Raw genomic sequence first — 19402 nt, 5'->3', positions numbered from 1 at the left:
TTCTTCAGAGAAAACTATATACTAGGCACAGTGCTAAACACTTTATCTAAGACATTGTTGTTGTTCATTAGCTCAGTCATGTCCGACTCTTTGCAACCCCATGGACTGTAGCATGCCAAGCTTCCCTGTCCTTCACCATCTCCCAGAGCATGCTAAAACTCATGTCCATCAAGTCAGTGATGCCATCCAACCATCTCATCCTCTGCAGACTCCTTCTCCTCCTATCTTCAATCTTTCCCAGCATCACGATCTTTTCTAATGAGTCAGCTCTTCACATCAGGTGGCCAAAGTATTGGAGCTTCAGCATGAGTCCTTCCAATGAATATTCAGGGCTGATCTCCTTTAGGATTGACTGGTTTGGTCTCCTTGCAGTCCAAGGGACTCACAAGAGTTCTCTCCAACACAACAGTTCAAAAGCGTTAATTCTTCAGCATTCAGCCTGCTTTATTTAATGGTCCAACTCTAAGACATGAACTCTCAAAAAGCCCCAACAGGTGAGATAGAAAATAACCCTAATCAAAATCCAGGATGATGTATGCAGTGATGAGATGCACAGACTTCACCCAAAGTCAAGCCCACAGCCCATCAGTAAGTGGTTCCTCCTGGGTGATTATCCCCCATTCTCTCTCCCGCATACCCCACGTTCAGACCACCAGCAGGTCCACCAAGGTACACCCTCAAACCAAACACTTCTCATGTCCCTCACGGCTACCCTAATCTAAGCCATCAGCATCTCTCAGCTGGAGCCCTGAAGAGAGATCCATCTTTTGTTTCACTACTGATGACTCTCCACACAGCAGTTAAACAGACGTATGAAAAGTAACCTTGGATCACACGACTGCATTGTCTGAATTTTCAAACAACTCTGTGTTGCTGAGAAGCAGATCTGTAGTTCTCTTCACCATCTATGGAAGGCTTTACATGGTGGGTCTCTTCACCATCTCTCCAACCTCATTTCCAGCCATCTTCCCACTCATCATGCTGCTCTCCCTTACCTTGACCTCCTTTCTCTTCTACAAAGACATCAGGCTCTTTCTTCAAAATGCACTTGTCTGCTTGGCTCACACAGGGTTCTGCTCAGAGTGATTCCTCTTCTGAGAAACTAACTCCCCTGTTGCAATCAGAACTTCACTCCTCCAGTATCACTCACTATTCCACTACCTTGCTTAAGTTCTCTGCATAGTACTCATCACCACCTGCCATCTCATTATCATACAAATATTTTATCTGTTGGTTTCTTTTTTGCCTCCACTGAGACACAGGGGATCCAAGGGAAGGAAATCAGACTGAAGGGTTCCCCACTCTATTTCCAGCGATGAGCACAACATCTGACACATGGAACATGCCTGGTAAGTATCTGCAGAATGAATGAATGAGATACTCAAGTGTTTGGGGTACCTTTATAAAAAGGCCTATGCTTCTTTTTCTTGTTAGTTTTCCAGTGTGTGGCTAAAGGATGGAAAGCAGCATGAGGATGCAGGGAAGACAACAGGGACACAGTGGGCTAAGATGTCACAGAAAACAACCTCAACGCTTGTCCTGACCTCTACTTGCAGAAACATGAAAGAATCGGTTAAAACGTTCTCTTTACCTAGAGGCCCCACTTAAGACTGAATGTTTGTGCCCCACCCTCACCCCAAACTCATATGTTGAAATCCTAACTCCTGTGTAATAGTGTTAAGAAGTGGGGCCTTTGGTAGGTGATTAAGTCATGATGGCAGAGCGCTGGGAAATGAGATTAGTGCCTTTATAAAAAAGGAGATCCCAGAAAAGCCCCTCACCCCCCTTCTACCACGTGAGGACACAGCAAACAGAAGGCGTTCTATGAACCAGGAAGCAGGCCTGCATCAAACACTAAATTCTCCAGGGCCTTGATCTTGGACCTCCCAGTTTCCAGCACTGTGAGAAATAAATTGTCTGTTGTTTAAGTCACCCAGTCTAAAATATTTTTGTCACAGAAGCTGGAGAGAACTAAGACAGCCCCCAGACTGGCTCCTAGTGCTTCTCTTCCATTACTGCCCCACGGAAACAGAGCAAAAGAGAGAAAGCCTTGATAAACATCATTTTCCTTTTCATCTCAGTAAACTTCAATTCGGACATATAAAACAACGTTACTTAAATCTATATTGATGTATTCTGCAAGTATAGTATGGTAGCAAATTACAGTCTATAAAATCAATTATTCATTCCATATCCGATGGGAGGCCTAGATTTCTTAGGAGATTAATAATCTAAAGAAGATAAAGTAATACTGAATCCAAATGAAGAACATGCTAATGAGCTGATATAAACCACCCCAACTGCTTTAGGAAAACAGAGTGCACCGCTCACTTGAAGGGGTCGTAGATAAGTCAAAGACTTCTTCCACCACTGCCCATCGCTGACGGCCTGCAGCACCGCCTTGGTGGTGGTGGTGGTGTTGGAGAGGACTTTCATGGTGGTAGCCGTGGTCCAGTGGAACAGGTCGGCTGAGTTGCTGCCTGGGACACATACTTCATCCTGTGTTTAAAAAAAAAAAAAAGAGAGAAAATGGCAAGAGTGAAAAGAAGAGAACAGAGCAAAGAGTGATAATGCGACTACTTGGAGTTATCAGACATGAAATTAAACAGATTTAAAAATCCATCTTTACCAATAACAACAACAACAAAAATGTGAAAGCAATATTAGCATACTGTACTCCTTGAATCATTTACAAAAGAAAATTCAGTAAAGGAAAATACATCTTAATGCATTAGTCACAGAATCTCTTTCCGAAGTACTTATAAAGCAAATAGTGGGTTCTTAATTTTTTTTTACTAATCTAATATCCTCTGATGAGATACTCATGTTTGTTTCTTTGACATTTTAAACTATTTATGGTTTAGATTAAGAAATAAAATTATTCACTTCAACAATGCTACTGTGACCCAGACAAAGGTAGAAGATTCTAATGATCCACCTTTACATACTGAAAGGCATTTTGTTTTTCATCTAAACAAGTGGGTGATTAATAGCATTTAAAAGGTTTCTAATGTGGTACCTCCTGCCAATCTCAAAGCAATCAGCCACAATTCCAACTCCCCATGTACTAACCCAAGAAGTTTCATGGGGAGAAAAATGCCAATATATCGACATTTGTTTAAATAGAAATGACAGTGACCACAGCTGCTTTTGATCAAAGAAAGGTAAATTTGTTCTATGAAAACCCAGCCTTTGGTTTAGTATCTACTTCTACTTACCATTTCTGTAGTATTCTAGTAAAAGGAAAGAAAAATTAAGGTCTAGTCTTGCAATTTTAACAACTTTCTTGCCACTAATAGGAGAGTTTAGTTTGACTATTTGGGTCTACATCACATCATTCATTAATGTGTTATTTGAGTAATAAAAAATGATAAATCATGGAACCACTCAATAATTACCAAGATATCATCACAACACACACTTAGGAGAAATTCACCATTTTAGACCAACTTGACAGCCTCCATATATGGTGGGTAGAATTATGGCCCCCTAAAATACCTGCATCCTAATCCCTAGAATCTGCAAATATATTACATTAGATGGCAAAAGACCTTGGCAGATATGATTAAGGACACAAACCTTGAGGTGAGAAGATAAATCCTGAATTATCTGAGCAGAACTAACCTAATCACATGAGCCTTTTAAGCAGAGAACCCTTCCCAGCTGGGGTCACAGAGAGATGCCCTGGGAGAAGAGGCAGGAGAGACGTAAAGCACATCATTGCTGGCTTTGCAAATGGAGAGAGGCAGACAAGAGTTAAAGAATGTGAGAAGCATCTAGAAGGTGAAAAGAAACTGGAGGTGACAGACAGCAAGGCAATGAGGACCTCAGTCCTGCAAACACAAGGAATTAAATTCTGTCAACAACATGAATTAGAGAAGGGAATGGCAACCCACTCCAGTATTCTTGCTTAGAGAATTCCACGGACACGGGAGCCTGGCAGGTTACAGCCCATGGGGTCGCAAAGAATCGGACATGACTGAGCAACTAACACTACCAACAACATGAATGAGCACGGATTCTCCTCCAGAGCCTCCAGAAAACAGTTCTGTGGGCACCCTGACTTTGGCTGAGATCCTAAGCAGAAACCCACCCAAGCCTGCCAGGTTTCTGTCCTATGGGAATTATAAGAACTTGCATTGTTTCAAAGCTGCTAAATGAGAGTAATATGTCATAGCAGTAAAAGAAAATGATTACATCATGTTGCTATACTTATAATTTCTAGAAAACCATTTTAATTTTATTCTTAGTACTAAAATCAAATGTATTTAAGCTGCATTAACTGATACTTACAATTTCCTCACTGGGCAGTTGGTTAACTTTTCTCGAAAGATTTTCTATTCTTTTAATGAGAAAAAAAAAAAAAGTTGTATCCCAACACTAGGAGAAATGATAATTACATGATGCAACAGAGGTGTCAGTTAATGCTACAACGGCAATTATATTAAAATATTAATGTATCAATATATTATGTACCTTAAACTTGTATAGTGTAATATGTCAAATATATCTTAATTTTCTAAAAAAAAATTTTAAACTCGTGTTTCCCATAAGCTTTCTGGACTTTGGGAAAGGTATAAACTATCAACTCAATGCACTATAAATTATAATTTAATTATGAAAACAACACAGATGATATGCCAAGGAAGAAAATACTCATGTTAAACTGATTGTATATAAGGGCAACCATGTCAAAAACAACTGCTAGGGGTTTAGGTGCCCAAAATAGACCAGCACTTCTCCTGGGTTTCAGATTTTGCAGCAGATGCTGCAGCTTGCTTCACTCAACTCAGTTCCGGACACCTCCCAGGCTGTGTTGCTAGAAGCTGAGAAGCTAAAGACTACGTTTCCCAGACTCCCTAGGGCTGACAATCCTCACATGACCTAGTTTTCCTCAAACAGATGCACCCACTGTGTAGAATATGCACAGTGAAACTACAGTAGAGACTGTACCTTTGTTATTACTGTGCTTTTCTTGTGGAAAATACACTTTTTTTTTTCCTTTTTCCATTTTTCCTGGTCATCCTAGCTGCTCTTCTGCAGCAGTGGTGATACACGTACCAGTGCCCAGACCCCAGCTTCACAGTGAAGGGCAGTGTGGACTACCATTCTGCTGCCTTGTTATCCTGGCAGGGTCCGTGCAGCACCGGAGACAGTTGATAAGGAGGGGCTTTCAAATTCCCCAACTTCTTGTGGCAGATTTCCGCTCCTGCAGCAGTCAACCTCCTCAGTATTGTTCTTATAGTTACTCTAAAAATACACCAAAGCCTGCTTCTCCAGACCTTTGAATGATTGTGTAAGACTCCAATTCTCATTAAAATAAAAAAAAAAGTCCCCTTCTGCTTATAAAAGCTAGAATGCTTTCTGTTGCTTACAGCTGAACACTGATTGATTTTTTTAAAAAAAGAAAATGTATTTTTGATCTGAAAGATCAACAACATCATTTTTATTCTGCAGTAGATGGTGACTTTGGCTTAAATCTCCAGTCACAATGAGGCTAAAATCTTTCTGCGAGTCTACATCTTGGGAGTCACTTTTCCAAGGAGGAGTTGAGTCTACAGAACAGACATCTGAGCAAAATAATCATAGCAGCCCAGTGGTGGAAAATGGAGTCGAACAAACTTCCAGAACTTCCCAAACCTGTGCTGTCCAACCTGGCAGCCGGCAGATATACGGGGTGACTGCACTCTGGGGATGCGGTTGCTCCGAACAGGGGCGTGCTGTCAGTGTAACACACTGGATTGTAAAGACTTAGTGCCTAAATGAACAAGTAAATAAACTAGCCCACATGTGTTTAACCTCAAGGAACAAAAACTAGAACTGAATGCACCCTTTCTGGGCTTCCTAGGTAACACTAGTGGTAAAGAACTGACCTGCCAATGCAGGAGACCTAAGAGATATGGGTTCAATCCCTGGGTCAGAAAGATCCCCTGGAGGAGGGCGTGGCAACCCACTCCAGTATTCTTGCCTGGAGAATCCCATAAACAGAGGAGCCTGGTGGGCTACAGGCCATGGGGTCGCAAAGAGTCAGACACGACTGAGCCAGTGAAGCGACCTAGCACACATGCACGCATGTACCCTTTCTACTGACAGGCAAAATCAAGAGGAAACCCAGGGAGGCTAAAGCTTACATTCTCAGTTCTTCTCAATTTCAGCAATTAGGAAAGTCACTTTTCTGCATGCCTCTCTCTGCATGCCTATGGGGGCTGGAGGGAGGGGTTAAGGACACAGAATGGAAGACTGAAGCTCATTATCAACACATCTGAAAAGACAAGTAGAAAGACCAACATAGAAAAAAACACAAATCTCCCTCCAAGAGTAATCGTAATGATAGCTGCCACGTCATGAAAGCTTGAAATGTGTCAGGGCTTTACAAGGCCCGTTATGTGTATACTGGGCATAAACACTGCGAGGGAACATACACACACACACAGTTGTTTCAATGGCAGCATTACTAGAAGTCTTTCCTTAATTTCTTCATTATTTGAGAAGACGGCAGGAGGCTCATTTCTTCTTCACTTTGGTATAGCACAGTCGGCTCACCACATCGGACTTAACAGAAGGAAAAAAAGCTGAGTCCGGCTCCTGCACTCCAGAGGCTCCTCTTTTCTAACAGGGTCAGGACCCCGGCCAAGAAGCTTCCACTATTAGGCAGTAGTGTAGATGGTACTGCTAACCCCCTCTCTGCATCGTGGGCGCAGGGCCTGCTTACCCTGGACAGCTCGTCACTGAGTGTGTTCATCTACCTGGGCTACTGAAAGCTTTGGATTCAAGTACATTCTGCTTCATTCTAAGCTTTTGCCCCCAGTAACTCTGCATTGAGTAGAACTAGTACTATACACACACACACACACACACACACACACATCCCTCTCTGAATAACACTGCTAGAAAAAGCTCTTTGTCAGAAATAAATCTCAGAAGGAATTTGCAGTAACTAGACATTCTCTCTCTCCCTCCCTCTCTCTATGTATGTGTGTATATATATACATAGACACAGAGATATAGATATAAATATGTGTGTACATATGTAAGTATACAATATAGTAAGCATCTCAATTTATGTTAGATTTTATACCTGGGAAAAAAAAAAAAAAACAGAAACCAATCAGAATTCATTCCCCTATTCAGCAAATACTCACTGAGTGACTCCTATTTGATGTCACACTGTATTATATTAGTCAATAAGGTGATAAAAACAAGAAGGACACAGCCTCTGCCCTTGGGAGCCTCTGAGCTCCAGAGCTCCAGAAACTACAAAGGAGGCAGAGATACAGACAAATCACTATGTCCTCTGCCTAGAGGCACCATCATAGAAAGCATCACAGAAGAAGTAATATTTCAGCAGGAAAGAATTTCAGGCTTCTGAAGAAGAAATGGTGATGATTTCAGGTTGTTTAGTCACTAAGTTGTGACCCACTCTTTGGACCCCATGGATTGCACCCCGCCAGGCTCCTCTGTCCAAGGGATTTCCCAAGCAAGAATACTGGAGTGGGCTGCCATTTCCTTCTGCAGGGGGATCTTCCCAACCCAAGAATCAAACCTGTGTCTCCTGCATTGGTAGGTGGATTATTTAACACTGAGCTACCAGAGAAGCCCCCATGATTTCAGGTGAAAAGTGAAAGTGAAATTCGCTCAGTCGTGTCCTACTCTTTGCGACCCCATGGACTATACAGTTCATGGAATCCTCCAGGTCAGAATACTGGAGTGGGTAGCCTTTCCCTCCTCCAGGGGATCTTCCTGGTAGACTTATAGAAATAAGAGACATGAAACAACATGGAATATTAGAGGAAACTTGAGTTGATTCAATGAACGTACAGAAAAGAATACACAAAGATGAAGGTCAGGACACATGAAGATCAAAGGTAGGCAGAGGCAAGACCAGCAAGAGACCTACTGACCACACCAAAGCACCTCCATCATCACCTGAACAACATGATACCCCTGAGAGGCTTTAAACAAAAGGAGTTAACATAACGAGATGTGTGTTTCAGAAATCTTATTCCAGGAGCAGGAATCCACTAGGAGATTGGTGAATTAGTCCAAATTTAAAATAATCAGGGACTCGGGGAATTCCCTGATGGTCCAGAAGTTAGGACTCTGTGCTTTCACTGCCAAGGGCCTGGGTTTAATCCTTGGTCATGAGGCAGGAGGCAGATGGGACTACCCCCCACCCCCCAACCCAGGGTAAAGTAATTGGAGATTCATTCTCTACTGATGGAAATTCCAAGACAAAAAGCAGGGGAATAAAGGGAGGAGGCTGGATCCTGCACAGAACACACATTTCTCATTCCTGGAATCAGAAGACCTCCCTGACCACATGTGGGCAGAAAAGGCTCCTTGGAGGCCAAAGGGGAGTCATGTCATGGGATATTCCTAGACTCCATCTTGGTAAAGAGATGCAGGTGCCCACATGGGAGGATCCCGAGATAAACCAAGTAAGGACTGTGAAGCAGGCAAATCACAATGACTGGCCAAAGGAAACCGAGAAGAAATGCCCCCATGAAAGTAATTCAAACTACTATAAAGGCATGACTCAGCAACTCAGGGACTCTCCCTCTGAGTCTGCCTGTGTCTATCCACAGGTAATGTACTCTTTTTACTCCTAATAAATACTTTGCTTGCTTCACTAGCTTCTGTCTTTGTGGCAATTCTTTTCTGCAAAGCCGAAGCGTCAGGGCCCTTGACACTGACCATTGGCTTAGTGGCTAGGACCTGGTGGTTTTACCACTGCGACCTAGCCCGTCTCTGCCTGGGAACCCAAGCCCTGTTCCAAGCGGCTGCAGCCCGAGGCCACCCAAGATCAGTTTAGGGAATAAGATCCTGCAAGCTGCCTTGCGTGGCCAAAAAAAAAAAAAAAATTAAAAAGATAAAATAATCGGGAACTGAATTAAGGCAGTGATACTGGGACTAGAAGAGTTGACTCGTTGGAAAAGACCCTCATGCTGGGAGGGATTGGGGGCAGGAGGAGAAGGGGATGACAGAGGATAAGATGGCTGGATGGCATCACCGACTCGATGGGCATGAGTTTGAGTAAACTCCGGGAGTTTGTGATGGACAGGCAGGCCTGGCGTGCTGCGATTCATGGGGTCGCAAAGAGTCAGACACAACTGAGCGACTGAACTGAACTGAACTGAACTGGGACTAGAAGAGGTTTCCATTAGGTATATTTGAATCTGAAATGCATTTTTAAGTTTATACTTTTATTCGTTTCTTCTAAAGATGAAAAGGGACTGAGGTAAGTCAGATAAACAGACAAATTCAAGGATTCTGAATCCAACCATAAAAAAAGAAAGTGGACGATCTTCAAGTGCCTGATCAAATCTTCTGCCCATTCTTCTTTTGGTTGTCTGTCTTTCTTACTCATTTGCAGTTTTTTGGTTTTTCTTTGTATATTTTGGATCCATAGCCCTTATTAGATATATGAATTATGAACATTTTCTATTATTCTGCAGATTATATTTTATTATCTTAATGATGTCTTGATTAAAAGAAGTTTTTACACTTCTAAATTAGTTCAATTTATCAGCTTTTAAACTTATCTATAATTAGTATTTTTTTTTTTTGTATGAAGTCTTTTCCTGCTCCAAGGTCACAAAGAAATTCTATATCTTCCTTGAAATGTGGTATATTTGCTGTCAGTAAAATCCTGTCAAGAAGTTACTCTTCTCCTTCTCACTTATCACATTACATGCCTATTTTTAATGTACTTGCCATAATGATGATTTTTCTGTCTTCTCAACTAGACAGTAGCTTTTCAAAGGCAGCGACAATGTCTGTTGATTACTACATGCTCAGGGTATACAAAAATTACTGAAGTATAGCTTGTACTATAGATATGAATAAGAAGTCTGATTTTACTGTACCTATGCTTGAAGAAACATTTTCTAAATCTAATATGTTATGCCTACAGCAACTAACTGTTATTCAGGTAAGATTTCATGTCACATTTTCAATTCTGGTTCATCTTTAGAATCTCCTTACTCGAGAGAGTTATGGAATGATTTGAATGTTATCAACTAATCCAAGTATAGAAACTAAAAAATATAAACATGATAAGAAATATGGCACTTAAGTATGAAATAACTTCATTCAGGGGAAAATCAAATTCACTGAAAAATATCATCAAATATAGGCTATAAGACAATTATACCATTTCATAAAATAAACCTAAATTTTACTCTGTTCATATGGATTGGCTAGCTCAATATAAAAAACTTAAACATCTGAAACCGAAAAGTAAATGAAATTTCAATGCACAGAAATGTACATGACAAAAGGGTTTTCTGTAAGAGATCCCTCCCTTATAAGAATTACAAAAGAGAAAGCAAAATAAAAGGCTCACTTAGACTGCAGAAGGAGCATTTAATTGGGGGGCAGTCTACCAAGATTATACTGTAACCAGAGTCATTAATGAGGAAAATACTTTTATTTCAACTTCATGTAATAGGGAAAGAAAAAAGAGGTTAGGAAAATTTACTCCTGAAATGATTACTACTGGCAGTTTTTATATTCATAGTTGCATATTGCTAATTAATTTAGAGTGTATAACAGCAGAAATAGATTAATCTCCCAAACCAAGTCAACAACTCCCAGCATAAAATTTAACATGAAACCTCATTAGCATCAAGTGTTACACAGCTCAAAGGTTAACTTCATAGGCACTAGTAATATTTTTCAAGTCCTACAATAGACAACATTACCAAACAGGTTCACAAGAACAAGAACAGTTCCACATGTCAAGTTTGGTTTACAGAAACAATTCTTGTTCATCAGTTACTATAGTTAACCTACGCAGGAGTTGCTTTCTCTGGTGTCTGGTATTGTTGTTGTTCATTCAGCCAACAAGTCATGTCTGGCTCTTTGTGACTCATGGACTACAGCATGCCAGGACTCCCTATCCCTCTGGTGTCTGGTAATCTGAGGGTTAATTTCTAAGAAACTGGTTTGTCAAGTACAAACTGAGCTGATGGTACCCAGAGACTAAGGATCACAAACAGCTCAAACTGAGCTAAGCCACTACCCTTTCTCTTCCAACATATCTTTAAATAATCAAAAGTACTTTCCTTCACCTAACATTTCATCATGTCATGCCATGCATGCATGTGCTCAGTCATGTCTGACACTACAACCCCATGGACTGTATCCTCTGTCCATGGGATTATCCAGGCAAGAATACTTGAGTGGGTTGCCATTTCCTCCTCCAGAGTATCTTTCCAACCCAGGGGTCAAACTCGTGTCTCCTGTGTCTCCTGCACTGCAGGTAGATTCTTTACTACTTGAGCCACTGGGGAAGCCCGATACTTAGAGCAAACTGCATCCTGAACTCAAAATATTAAGAATGGAACGCTTACTACTGGTGATGCTGCTTCTGGAATTATTTGTCAGAAGAAGCAGGAGAAGAAAACCCCATGAGTACTAATCATTCTAAAGTCTGACTCTGCTTCAGTTCATCTGCTAATTAAAATGCCAGGCTACAATTTAGATGTTCTCATCTTTGGAAGTCCCAGCCCCCTACACATTTCTAAGGCAAGCTATAAGTGCCTTCCTCAGAAAACTGAATGCAAAACTGAATGTACTCGTGTGTGTACATACATGAACACACTAAGTCACAAACAGACACACCAGATTTGACACACTATTTCAGGGGCTTTAGGGCCTGAACCCTTCTTGAATCTTCTAGCATTCTTGGATCCAGATTAAGAGAACTGTATTTAGGAAAAATAGATGTATATTTAGTATATTTTTATTTTTTCATTTTTTAATCAGCACTTAAACAAAGTTATGGAGGATGTACCACAAGAAACAGGAAATTATCTGTCTTAGAAACCCATATTTTCTATTATATCCCAGGGCAATACTAGCAAGAATATGCAAAGATATGTACATAAAATGCTCAGTGAAGTTCAGTCTAAAATAAAGGAAGACTGGGCACAATCCAAACGCCCAAAATCAAAGAAAAAGATAAATAATCATGGCACATGCATCCAATAACCACTATCACGCTATGACATAAATGGTCTGTATGTAATGACAAGGGCAGATGGTTCAGGAAACATAACATGAGCTTGAAAACCAAAAATCTAAAACATCTGGAAAAAAGAAAATTACTAAGGTAATAATTGTGATACAAATCTATTTCAGATGAAATAATTTTAAACTTTAAAATATTAATTTGTGCCTTTGTGCAACGTAAGATTTAAAATCCTTTAAGAAAGAATAAGATCACATTAAAGAAATCCCATCTAGTTCATTTTTGTATATAATAGGAGATAAAATTCTAAACTGATCATTCTGCATGTGGATTTTCCTCAACCCTGTATTTATCGCATACAAAAAGTGGCTCATTACTACCTGTCAATAAATATAAAAGCTAAAACTGTAAAACTCTTAGGAAAAAGCACAGGTGTAAATCTTCACAGGTTTGAGCTAGGCACAGATTTCTTTGATACAACACCAAAAATGCAAGCAATAAAAGAAAAGGTTAATAAAGTGGACTTGAGCAACATTAAAAGGTTCTGCACTTCAAAAGGCACCAGAAAGTAAAAAGTCAAATCACACACTGAGAGAACAATCTTTTCAAATCGCACATCCAACAACAACTTGTATCCAAGAGTTTAAAAACAGCAACAAAAACTCTTACGACTTAATAAGGAGTTGACATAATAGTTAAAAAAAAAATTGGGAAAATATTTATAGCCATTTCACCAAAGAAGGTATAGAAACAGCAAGAAAGCCCATGAAAAGATGCTCATTATCATTACTTATTTGGAAACACATACCAAAAGGATAAGGAGATACCACACACATTCAAAAAAATGGCTTTAACAAAAAGCCAGTCAAGAGTTAAGTATTAGCAAGGATGTGAAGAAAGGGGAAACTTAATAATTCCTGGTGCAGCCACTCTGAAAAACAATTTGGCAATGTCTTCCAATATTTAAAGCATATACACCATATAATGCTTCAGTTCCACTCCCAGATATCTACACAACAAATCAAAACATATTTTCATACAAAGACTTGTATACAAATGTTCATAGCAACATTATTCATTATAGCTAAAAAGTACAAACCAAATGCCCATTAACTGGTGAAGGGGAAAAGAAAGAGTTGTCCATGGTACTGAAATACAACTGTCAGAAATTTATTTCAATATTTCCAAATAATCCTTTTATACATTCAAAACAGCTCTATGCCAAACCCATGCCTCCAGTTCTAAACATTACTTAGTCCAGTCTTATAAATCTGTAGCCACTTAAAATGTTCATAACAAGATTTCCCACAGTGAAATGATTTTTTAATGGGAACCTTGTATATAATCCATTTCCAACTCTAATTAGATTTATCTGGGGAAAACACTATTGGCTAACTGATAAAACTAACCCTAGCTAAACAAAATGTTAATACATTCTAAGTGGTGGAATATTATTACATCTAAAAAACATAATAATCAACATTAATAAGAAGCTGGAAACTCTAATTTTGGTAGTTACTCACAAATTATGCATTTTATTTAAAAACAAATATCTTGTTCTTGAGAACAACAGCCAATATCTTCAAACTTGGAGGCTCCACTTGTAACACAAATGCAACTGCACAGCAGTTACATCTTTACTTTGCTTGGATATGTAAGTAAAAATCATCATTTTCACAACTGAGTAAGGAAAGTTTTGGGCATTAAGCAGATTACATATACAATCAGCTCTCATATATAAGTTGTAATTTAATGTGGTTATTACATTTACTGTTAATGTGTAACACACGGCATCTTACAGCTAAGCACTGTATTTTAACCTAAAAATAGTAGCTATAATATTCTGAAAGGTGCCTCATGAATCAAAGACATGATGTGTGTGTTTGAGGGTTTGGATTAGCACTTCGTCAGATCTAGATCTATTAATATTACAGCTTGCTGAAAGAGGAGAAAGGAAGACAGGAAAGCTTTTAAGGCGCTAAAAAAAAAAATACAAGAATCATTTTGGAAGAATTCCTCTTTCTCGCAAAGTGGGTCCTGTGAAGCATTGCTGGCAGTCTCCCGCAGATACTGAGGACACTGAATGGATCAGGATGTGCCCTGTGGAGACACAGCATGCCCTGCTCCAGAGAGGCCACCATGGAGCCCGGCCGACACTTCCTAATTCATCAGAGAAGCAGAAAATGGAAAACCCAAAGGTCGCAAAAGGCTTCTTGTGTGTTTTATGAAGGAGGCTGTGGGGATTTCAGAATAAGCTTATGGGGCTGAACTCAGCAGAAACACGGTGCAGTTCTACACTGAACAGAGAAATGATACTCCCCTTACAAGGCCAAAACACAACAGGTCCTCAACAGCATCCAGATCACACACATGCATCTAGCTGGAAATTCCTTCTAGTTTTACTTTCTAATCCATTTTTACCACACACTGATCTTTCTGCAGTGGGAGTTTCCAATGCAGCTGTATTAAGCATTCAGTAGGCATTCACTCCGTGGTGAGCACTCTCTGGAGAGAGCACCAAAGGTAAGTGACACCCTTCCAGTCACCATACACGCCAAATCGCACCACACATGTGCTGACACAATGCTACGAGATGTTCGGGGGATACAGAAGAGGGAACGATGAGGACTCAAGGAAAACTTGATAAAGATGACGACAGCTTAGGTGAGATCAAGAGGGCAGCAAGATGATCAGAAACAATGCAAGAAGGGCAGTACAGGCGGCTGTTGTTCACTCAGTCGTGTCCTACCCTCTGCGACCTCATGGACCACGCCAGGCTTCCCTGTCCTTCACTATCTCCTGAACTTTGCTCAAACTCATGTCCACTGATTCAGTGATGCCACCCAACCATCTCATCCTCTGTCATCCCATTCTCCTCCAGCCTTCAATCTTTCCCAGCATCAGGGTCTTTTTCAAGGAGTCGGCTCTTCTCATCAGGTGGCCAAAGTTCTGGAGCTTCAGAGAGAATGCTAAATGACACCAAAGCTGTGAGCGAGCCTACTCAGAGAACGGGGTAAATTCAGCATGACTGGAACACAGCACATGTTTGGGAAGGCATGAAAAGAGAGAAGGCTGGAGCAACAGTGAGAGATGTAGCTGAACAAGTGGGGAAAGATCAGGGGATCGAAAGGTACAAAAACTGGGATAAAGATCTCGTGGAAAGCAAGTCTTCAGCTGGACCTTGAGAAATAGTAAAATCTACCAAATCTCTAATATAAGATCTGTTCTGAATCCCTTGGAGAAAACACCATAGAATTTAATGTGCCTTCAGATCCAGGAAGGGAAAACTGAATAGTTTCTAATCAATACAAGTCAAAACATGCCAAAGGAAGAAAGCATCCCCATCACTCCAGGCCCCGGGAAAATGCTGTGATTTCAATTCAAAGGGAGTGCAACCACAGAAGCAAACAAAGAAAGTCCTCTGCAGCACTGATGGCGGAACACCATCCTCTTCTGAGTATCTCACCTTCTAGAACCATGAGGTCCACTCGGGTACCCAGCAACCTTATGTGGCTAGTAAAATTAACTTAAATAAAATTAAACAAAATTTAAATTTTGATTCCTTAGTTGCACTACCCATATTTCACATACTCAGCAGCTATATGTGACTAGTTGCTGCCATACTGGACAATGTAGACATATAGTATTTCCCTCACTGTAGAAAATTCTATCAATCACTGCTGTCTTGTAGTTACCATTTGTAGGAGGAAGAGAAGAAAAATCCTTAAGGGCCAAAAGTCACCTTACAAACAGTTTTTGAGATCCTGAGATCACTTGGTACTGAACTGGGGATACACATGTGTACTCAATAAATGGCTGCCAAACAGAAGTTTAATATAAAAGAAAGAATTATGGAAATGAGGTAATTGTGTATATTTGACTGTAGGCAAAAGCTAAATATTCTTGCCCTAACTCTATGAATAGACTCCATAGATGAAGCTTTGAATCAGACTTCTAAAACAACTACAAGGTATACAACTACAAATGAATTTGACAAGATGGTTACAGTCAATTTATAAAGATGTGGTGTATACACACAAGCACACACAATGGACAGTACTCAGCCATAAAAAATAATGAAATTTTGCCATTTGCAATAACATGGATGAACTTGGAAGGTGCTGTGTTAAATTAAAACGTCAGACAGAGAGACAAATACTGTATGATATCACTTATATGTGGAATATAAAAAATACAACATACTAGTGAATATAACAAAAGGAAACAGAGTTATAGGTACAGAGAACAAATTAGTGGTTATGAGTGAGGAAAGGGAAGGTGGGGGGGGGGGCAAAACAGAGGTAATGGATTAAGAGATTAAAAACCATTAGGTATAAAATAAATAAGCTACAAAGATAGATTGTATAGCACCAGGAATGTAGTCAACATTATAATACCTATAAACAAAGTATGGCCTTTAAAAACTGTGAATCAACGTATGGAAATATAAAGCAAACAAAACACAAAAAGCACATAAAAACAAAAAAAGGAGCTAAGATATAGCTCACTTATCACAACAGATGTCTTCTAAAATAGTTACTAGGAAAATGAATGACATTTTACACTTTAAAAGTGAAGCTTACCATTTAAAGGAATCCTGTGGAAATCAATCTATAAAGACGATTATCATCTCTTAATTTATCTAGTTAGACTACCTACTGCTTTTGACCTAAAAAAAAAATGCCACTTCTGTGTTGCTAGAAATAGTCATAAGAAGCTAAATTCCAGGGAGCAAAGGTTGAACAGCTGAAAAGGTATTGGTGAGTACACACCTCCTCCTTCCTTTCCTAGGACCAGCTCTCCTGAGACTCATACATATTAATACTTAATGAATCCAGATGAATTTTATTCATAAGAATTTCAATGAGGAAAGGGAAAAAGGACTAAAATTCAACAGAAAATAAACAAGGGAACTGAACAAGGAACCTCACAAAAGAGGCTCCCTCCTGAGGTAAGTTCATCTCACCAGCAACCAGAAAAATGCAAATCAAAATCATAAACAGGTATCTCAAAACATTTAAGAGGTAAAGTTTCGACAACTATCCATGCAAAGGAGTTGGCACTACCTGGATGGGAGCAAATGGCAATCCCAGACACGGCTGCTGAGTGTGCAATGGGTAAAACCATTCAAGAGAATCATCAGGGATTATCAACTGAGGTTGAACAAACTCACTTATCTTAATACACACACCTCCAAGTCTGTACATGTGCACTAGGAACACTACAGAATGAGGATATAGCATTATTTCAGTCCCAAAATTGAAAATAAACCAGTGTCAGTCAGTATTAGAAAGGATAAACTAGAATGTATGCGTATAGCAATTAATCTCTATACAGCAGTAACAATGAATTACCTGCAGTACTTACAATAGCACAGATAAACCTCACAAATGTAATACTGAATGCAATCATTTCTATACAGTGCAAAAACAGGTAAAATTAAACTACCACTCTGGGACAGCAAAGAGTTAGAAGGGTGTGCAGGGGAAGGCTTGTCATGAGCTGTTTCTTCATCTGTGTGATGGGTTCGTGCATGTTTTCTTTCTGATACTTTATTAAGACGGACATCTTTGTTTTATCTATTCCTCCATATGAATCCGGGAGACGGTGATGGACAGGGAGGCCTGGCGTTGCTGCAGTCCATGGGGTCGCCAAGAGTCGTACACAACTGAGCGACTGAACTGAATGATATGAATGCTATACTTCACACAGACACACAAAGCTTACAAGAACAGTCTACACACACCACACACACAGTGTGAGGTAACTGTTTCATTCCTCTCACAAGCACCTTTCAAACTCCTCCTCCCTCTCACCCAGACTCACCTCCTGCAGTGCTTGACTCATCAGTGGTGACATATTGATACTCTCCCCTCCTTCTGGATGGATTTGAAAATTCACTCTTTGATAAAGAATCTGCAAAAGAACATTATATATTATAATAAAATTGTTTTTAAATTTGCCTTGTTTTACAATGTAGACTTGAAATTTAAAAAGCATTCTTTTGAGGGGAAAAAAAAAAACAAAAAATGCTATCTCCTAGTGGTAACAGGCTTACTTCAGGGCTTCATGAACACCCTCCCAAGGATGCAACCATGGTTTCAGGAGCGGAATTAACGGTGGAAAACCTGATATACAATGTAATGAATGACCAGGAGATGAAAATGTGAATTTCAGAATCCATATGTGTTTCACAACTGGCGTACCATCCCCGAGGCAGATCTAGCCTGTGAATTTTAGGAAACTGAGCTTCTCTCCAACCAAAGCCCACACCCTGCTATTTCCAAACAGTTTCTAAGGGGATGGTGCCACCACTCACATGATTTTAACTCACATGATTTCCAGTATACTACACAGGACCTCTTCTTATATATTTTGTTCTTGACAATACTAACGTTCCCCATTATATTCAATAATTTGTTTCCTATACTATTCTCTTATTTCTCATACCTGTAGCCTTTCTTTACTGGAGTAAAGCCAACAACACTATTTTATAGCCTAATATCTTCAAATCCCTTTTCATAGTTTGTAAGTAACAAACTATATTTTCCATAAATTAAAATTTTCATATTATTGAAAAAAAAAAAAAGAGCACAAACCCAAGATCCACAGACCCAACAAAATACACTTGACACAGTTCAAGATTTACTTTATGGGGACACTTACTTCTGTCTGCAGAGAGCTGCTGGCAGCCAGAAGAAGCTCAATGCTGCTGGGAGGGCAGTGTGTCAGAGCAAAAGCCATGAGCTCTTGCCGAGTGGCCAGGTCCTGGTAACCTTCTGATTGTCCTAACTGGCTACAGACATCCCAGCTTTTAGAGTAACCTGAAAAATGGGCAAGAAAAAACAAACTGATTTTCACGAGCAGAAAAAAATTTTCAATCTAACTTGAAAAATGTAACGGCTTTTTACTAAGGTCTTATGTTACCAAAGCAAAGTCAGTCATAAGTGATATGTATTATCATATAAGCAGAAATACATAATGATCTAAAATAGAAAAGAAACATTAGGTGAGTGTATTATCCAGATGTTCAGCAGTGCTACAGACAAGTTTTTCCAATAAACTACGTTAAATTTCAGATGAAAATGACTACCAATAGTCAACCTGGCAATGACTACAGTTAATTTACTGAGATTTGATGTTGAGTAAAAACAACTGAGTATTTGAATTCAGAAATAACTGAGTGTGGCCCAAGCACTGTGTGAGCTTGAGAAAGGTCCAAACATCATCATCCCTCACCACTGCAAAAAAACAAAAATAATAGTAATTCCTCTTTCCCTTGGTTGTCAAGTGAAAATGAAAGTTGCTCAGTTATGTCCGACTCTGTGCAACCCCACAGACTGTACAGTACATGGAATTCTCCAGGCCAGAATACTGGAGTGGGTAGCTGTTCCCTTTTCCAGGGGATCTTCCCAACCCAGGGATTGA

General features: G+C 39.7%; 1 protein-coding gene across 1 annotated transcript in view; it reads right to left on the bottom strand.

The window, feature by feature from the left end:
* NBAS (NBAS subunit of NRZ tethering complex) overlaps positions 1 to 19402 on the bottom strand; it is a 308614-nt gene that overhangs the window by 128144 nt on the left and 161068 nt on the right. Inside the window, exons 34-36 of the mRNA XM_043469328.1 lie at positions 18641 to 18798; positions 17801 to 17890; positions 2332 to 2499 (exon numbers count right to left, since the gene is read on the bottom strand). Coding sequence (XP_043325263.1) covers positions 2332 to 2499; positions 17801 to 17890; positions 18641 to 18798 — 416 coding nt within the window. The remainder of the gene's footprint in view (positions 1 to 2331; positions 2500 to 17800; positions 17891 to 18640; positions 18799 to 19402) is intronic.

This window comes from Cervus canadensis, chromosome 5 (genome assembly GCF_019320065.1).
Source record: "Cervus canadensis isolate Bull #8, Minnesota chromosome 5, ASM1932006v1, whole genome shotgun sequence".
Lineage (NCBI taxonomy): Eukaryota > Metazoa > Chordata > Mammalia > Artiodactyla > Cervidae > Cervus > Cervus canadensis.
The sequence above is the reverse complement of the archived record's forward strand: the minus strand, read 5'-3'. Positions and strand labels throughout refer to the sequence as shown.